Raw genomic sequence first — 6,056 nt, 5'->3', positions numbered from 1 at the left:
CCCATTATGTAGATGAATAAACTAAGGCTTAGAGACATTAAATAACTTGTCAAGGTGCTACAACTAGTAAGTGGTGGTGCTCAGATTGAAATGTTCCATCAGGCATTGATGTCTCTCTCTCTCTTTTTCTCTCTTTCTCCCTTCCTCCCTCTCTAAAAATAAACCAATAAAACAAATAAAAAATTATATCCTTGGTTGAGAATTAAAAAAAAAAAGAATGTTCTTCTGGCTACCCCTCACAGATGCTGATTGGTACAATAGACTGCAGGGGATGGACTATGTTTGGCATTGCCCACTCACCTTTGATTGCAGCCCAGTGAAGTGGGGTTCGGTCATTCCAGTCCACATCCTTGTAGTTTGGGTCACAGAGACCTTTCTTCAAAATCTTTCTCACTAGAGTATAGTGCCCTGCAGCCACAGCTTGATGGAGCTTTGTCATGTCTGACATTCTCTTCGATTCCATGACAAAAAACTGTGGGGAAACATGCCACTTAGGAAATTATGTACAACCCCATACTCCTAGTGAGGATTCTTTACCCTAAATTTGCATCCAGGGTTGTTTCATGTGTGTGCTCTGCTGAGTATACATTTAGATCTTAGCTACTGTGGTTGGTGCATGCCAGTCACCTGCCCAGAACTATCAATGGCTCTCCTCTGCCTACAGAACTCCAGGCTAAAGTCAGGGGCTGGAATTTGTTCTTTGGTCTCAAACCACCTTCCGGGGCTAGTAGCGTGACACGGATCTGATTGTGTATTTCTGTGCCTTAAGCTCCTCATCTGTAGAATGGGTGTAATTTGCCAGGGTTGCTGTGAGGATACAGTGACAATCCATGTGAAAAGCTTATTCCGGACACAGAACATATACTCTGTGGAAATTAAATACTATTACTCCATCAATTCAGGAGGTAGACAAAATATAAACATACAAACAAAATGGCTAAATTATTTACAGCATTAAGACATAAACCAACCGTTCTCCAGTTATAGTCTATAGATGCTTAGGAAGCCCTGAGAGTTTTTTAGGAAGTCCATAAGGTCAAAACTACTTTCATTATAATATTAAAATGTCATTGGCTTTGTACACTGTACTGAAAATTGCCCTGATGGTTCACAAACAAAGGTGTAGAAAACTGCAGGCGCCTTAGCACGAGGAGAGGCAGGAGTGGGCAGTGGCCCAGACCGGACCAGCAGTCATGGTATCCTTTACCGCCACACACAAGCATTTTAAAGAATGAAAAAACTAGTTTCAGTAAAGAAACTAAAGCAGTAAGAATTATTCATTTTTATCAAATTTTTACTCTTGATTACATGACTTAGTAAAAGGAATTAAAAAATAATGAAATATATCAACGTTTGGAATGTCTGCAGAACTCTGTCAACCAGTATTTTCTGTAGGACAAGTGTATGATGTTAGCAAATGCATGGGTACAGGGATCCATTCCAAACAGGCCAATGGATTTCAGTGTAATGAATTTTAATTTAGAGTATGGAAAACACACAGACCATTTCAGATTCCAACTAACATTTAAAGCACTCCCAGTTGTCCTGTTTTGGTGTATATCAAAGAAAAATATTCACAATATTTGAAAAGGGTATAAAATACTCCTCCCTTTTTCAACTTCATATACATGTGAAACCATATTTTCTTTACGTATTTCAACCAGAACAACAAACTGAATGCAGAAGTAGATAGAATACAGGTGTCTTCTATCAAACCAAATATTAAAGAGATTTGTCCAAAAAAAGCAAAACAATGCCACTCTTCTCACACTGGTTGTTTTAGGAAAAGTTATTTTTCATAAAAATTACAGTATTTTATTATCTTGTAGGCTTATGATTTTTGCAAATGAATTAATACACATTTTTTCAATGTTCTCAGTTTTAATTTCTAATATAGTAATTATTGATAGCTATAATCCACATTTTAAAAACCCCCGTCTGGGCCTTGGCCAGTGTGGCTCAGTTGATCGTCATCCCATGCACTGAGAGATCACTGGTTCGATTCCCGGTCAGGGCACCTGCCTGGGTTTCGGGCTCAATTCCCAGTAGTTGGTGTGTAGAAGGAAGTCGATTGTTGTTTCTTTCTCTCTCTCCCTTCTTCTCTCTTTCTGTCTAAAATCATTAAAAATATTTAAAAAAACAAACAAAAAAATTTCCCTCTGGGATTCTCAATAATTTTCAAGAGTGTAAAGTCCTGAGACAAAAAAGTATGAGAATTACCGATTTAACAAAAAGGGGGCTGAGATATAGGAAAAAGGAATGAGAAGAGAGCTCCTAGAGAAGGGGCTGTTAGAAATGTCTCTTCCATCTCAACACTGAAGTGAGATCTCGAGAAGCAGCAGCACACAGGGCCTTCTAGAAAGGCAAATGATTGGGCCCCAAATCAGACCTAGTGGTTCAGAAACTGGGGTGGGAGGAGCAATCTGTGTCATAGGGGGTCCTCAGGTGAGTCCGATGTGCATGGACGTATGAGGGCCGTTCCAGAGAGGGAGAGAAGAGAAGGAAGTACCGTAATCCACAAGCAAGCCCAAAGTGTTAGGATGGCGAGGACTTTCTGGGGTCAGAGGAAAGGACCTCTCACCAACACTAGGAAGTAAAAGGCACTTCTCTCTGAAAACAACCTAAGCCGGGTCCCTGAATGATGAATAAGAGTCATTTTGGGCACTGACAGTGGTGGAGGGTCCCAGCTCAGGCACATTCTGCAAAGTGCAAGTGGCTCCACCTTTAATGTGTAGACCACAAACTTCTCTTGAAAAAGGTGAAATAGGACATTTTTTAGGCTCGGTAGACCATCAGGCAAAATCAAGACAGTTCGGTAACAAGATAAACTGCTGCTCTGTTTATGGGGGAGGGGCCTTCCTGGGGGAGGAAGGGCTGGTGTGGTGGGTGAGCATGCTTAGTGACCGCCAGCCCTCAGCCTGAGACATTCTCAGGGCCACCTGCCAGAGTGGGAGGAGCCTGGCCTGTGGGAAGGTCACTCACTGTGCGTAGGTGACACCCAGATGCCAGCATGCTCTCTCTCCTCTCCAGGAGCCTGACTGTCACAAGTTGGTAGCTGGCAGGAGGCAAGGCAACTCGACTGGATTATGATTCTACTCAGTGCCCTGCAGTTGCCAGTAGCAGAGTTCCCAAGGTGTAGGTGGTGACCAGCAGGACCCTGGGCAGCACAGCAGCGGGATCAGGAGGCATGTGCTGGGAGTTGAGAGGGTATGGGGGGCACAGAGAGTGACCTCAGCTTTCTCTCAGAGGCTCACAGTACTTGCCCAGTGAGGCCCCCCTCCACAGGTGGTGACAGTGCGCCTACAGAAACAGGGAGGGAGCCAGATTTGGCCTGTAGTTACCAACCTCTGGTGTATGTAAAGCATCTGGGATCTTGTTAAAATGCAGATCCTGACTCAGCTGGACTGGGATGGGCCTGTAACAAGTCCCCAGAGCGTCTAGTAGTTCACAAACCACATTTGAGTGGCAATGTCTCTGCATCCACACGGCGTAGGCAGCCTCGCTGGCTCCCTGGTGGGTGTAAACAACAGATGCCTGGGCCTCAGCCCAAAGTGGTTCAGCACATCTGAGTGCGAAGGACAAGGACGGGCCTTTGTGCATGAAGTGGGTGCTGAGTATGTACATTAGGTAACAGAAAAAAAAAAAAAAGAATGAAGTAGGATTCACACTTCCTGATTTCTAAACTTACTACAAAGATAAAATAATCATGACAGTGTGGTACAAAGTATGCTGTGTGGCTAAAAGGTAGACATAAAGAGCAATGGAATAGAACTGAGAGTCTGGAAATAAACCATTATGTTTATGGTCAAATAACTGATTTTCAATAAAAGTGCCAGGAAAATTCAGTGAAGAATAGTCTCTAAATGGTACTAACACAATTGGATAGCCAAAAGAATGAAGTTGGTTGTCTACCTCTTGTCATATACAAAACTTAACTTAAAATATATCACAGACCTAAATATATGTCCTAAAACTAAAACTGTTAGGAGAAAACATGGTGGTAACTCTTCATCACATTGGGTTAAGCCAGGAGTGGGGAACCTTTCTTTCTGCCAAGGGCCACTTGGATATGTACAGCATAATTCCCTAGCCATACAAAATTATCAACTTAAAAATTAGTCTGCTAGATTTGATCAAACATTTAATTAGCTCACCCTAATGTCTTGACAGGGCCAAACCAAATGATTATGCGGGCCTTATGCAGCCCATGGGCTGGACATTCCCCACCCCTGGGTTAGGCAATGGTCCATAGATAGGACAATAAAAGCACAAGAAACAAAAGAAAAAATGAAATCAACTGTACTTCACTAAAATTAAAAACTTTTGTCCTGTAAACGATACCTTTGAGAAAGTATAAGCAACCACCAAATGGGAGAAAATCTTCAATGGTCCATAGATAGGACAATAAAAGCACAAGCAACAAAAGAAAAAATGAAATCAACTGTATTTCACTAAAATTAAAAACTTTGTCCTGTAAACAATACCTTTGAGAAAGTATAAGCAACCACCAAATGGGAGAAAATCTTTTCAAATCATATATGTGATCAGAAATTTGTATCCAAAAAATTTAAAGAACCATTAGAACTTAACAATAAGAAAACAAATAAGTCAATTAAAAATGGCCAAAGAATATAAACAGAAGTTTCTCCAAAACAAATATGCACATAGCCTATAAGCATATGAAAAGGTGCTCAACCCCATTAGTCATTAATTTCAAATCATATATGTGATAAGAAATTTGTATCCAAAAAATATAAAGAACCATTAGAACTTAACAATAAAAAAAAATTAAGTCAATTAAAAATGGTCAAAGAATATAAACAGAAGTTTCTCCAAAACAAGTATGCACATAGCCTATAAGCACATGAAAAGCTGCTCAACCCCATTAGTCATTAGGCAAATGCAAATCAAAACCATAATGAGACACCACTCCACACCCACTACAATAACTATAATAAAAAAGACAAGTAATAACAAGTGTTGTTAAAGATGTAGAGCAATTGGGGCCCTCATATACTGTGGTGGGAATATGAAATGGGGAAACCACTTTGGAAAACAGTTTGGTAGTTCTTTAAAAGGTAAACATAGAGCAATTATATATGACCAGTAACTCCAATCCTAGGTATATACCTAAAAGAAATGAAAACATATGTCCACATAAAAGCTTGTACATAAATGTTCACAGCAGCATTATTAATACTAGCCCTAAAGTGCAAACAATCCAAATTTCCATGAATGGATAAATGCATCAATACAATGTGGGATATTCATACAAGGATTATTAATTGACAGTAAAAATAATGAGGTGGTGATACATGAGACAACAAGATGACCCCTGAAAACAGGTTAAGTGAAAGAAGCCAATCACAAAAGCTCGCGTGTTTGTATGATTCTGTTTATGTGAAATATCCAGAATACACAAATCTATATTGAATGTTGATTATTGGTTGGAATGAGGCTGGAATGAGGTGGGGTGGGAAGTGACTGGGAAGGAGTACAAGATTTTTCTTTGTGGTGATGAAATGTTCTAGAATTAAATAGTGGAGGGTGATACTTTTATAACTTTGAATACTTTAAAAATCACTGAATTGTGTGCTTTAAAAAGGAGAATTTTATGGTATGTAAATTATAACTCAACAAAGCTGTTTGAAAAAATAAAGGATACTATAAATTAGATGCTTTCTTTAAAAAAACACACACACAAAAAGTTATTTGTAGAAAACATACAATTCACTAGCCTACCACCAGTAAACATAGAACAATTATATATGACAGTAACTCCAATCCTAGGTATATACCTAAAAGAAATGAAAACATATGTCCACATAAAAGCTTGTACATAAATGTTCACAGCAGCATTATTAATACTAGCCCTAAAGTGCAAACAATCCAAATTTCCATGAATGGATAAATGCATCAATACAATGTGGGATATTCATATAAGGACTATTAATTGACAGTAAAAACAATGAGGTGGTGATACAAGAGACAACAAGGATGACCCCTGAAAGCAGGCTAAGTGAAAGAAGCCAATCACAAAAGCTCGCATGTTTGTA

The 6,056-nt window shown here is 39.4% G+C and overlaps 1 protein-coding gene across 1 annotated transcript in view; it reads right to left on the bottom strand.

Annotated features, from left to right (window-relative positions):
• Positions 1 to 467, bottom strand: part of ANKRD66 (ankyrin repeat domain 66) — a 10,753-nt gene extending 10,286 nt beyond the window's left edge. The window contains exon 1 of the mRNA XM_006776417.2: positions 301 to 467. Coding sequence (XP_006776480.1) covers positions 301 to 463 — 163 coding nt within the window. The 5' untranslated portion in view covers positions 464 to 467. The remainder of the gene's footprint in view (positions 1 to 300) is intronic.
• Between the last annotated feature and the right edge of the window lie 5,589 nt (positions 468 to 6,056).

Source organism: Myotis davidii, unplaced genomic scaffold, assembly GCF_000327345.1.
Source record: "Myotis davidii unplaced genomic scaffold, ASM32734v1 scaffold167, whole genome shotgun sequence".
In the NCBI taxonomy this organism is placed as follows: domain Eukaryota; kingdom Metazoa; phylum Chordata; class Mammalia; order Chiroptera; family Vespertilionidae; genus Myotis; species Myotis davidii.
This window is presented reverse-complemented; position numbering and strand designations above follow the sequence as displayed.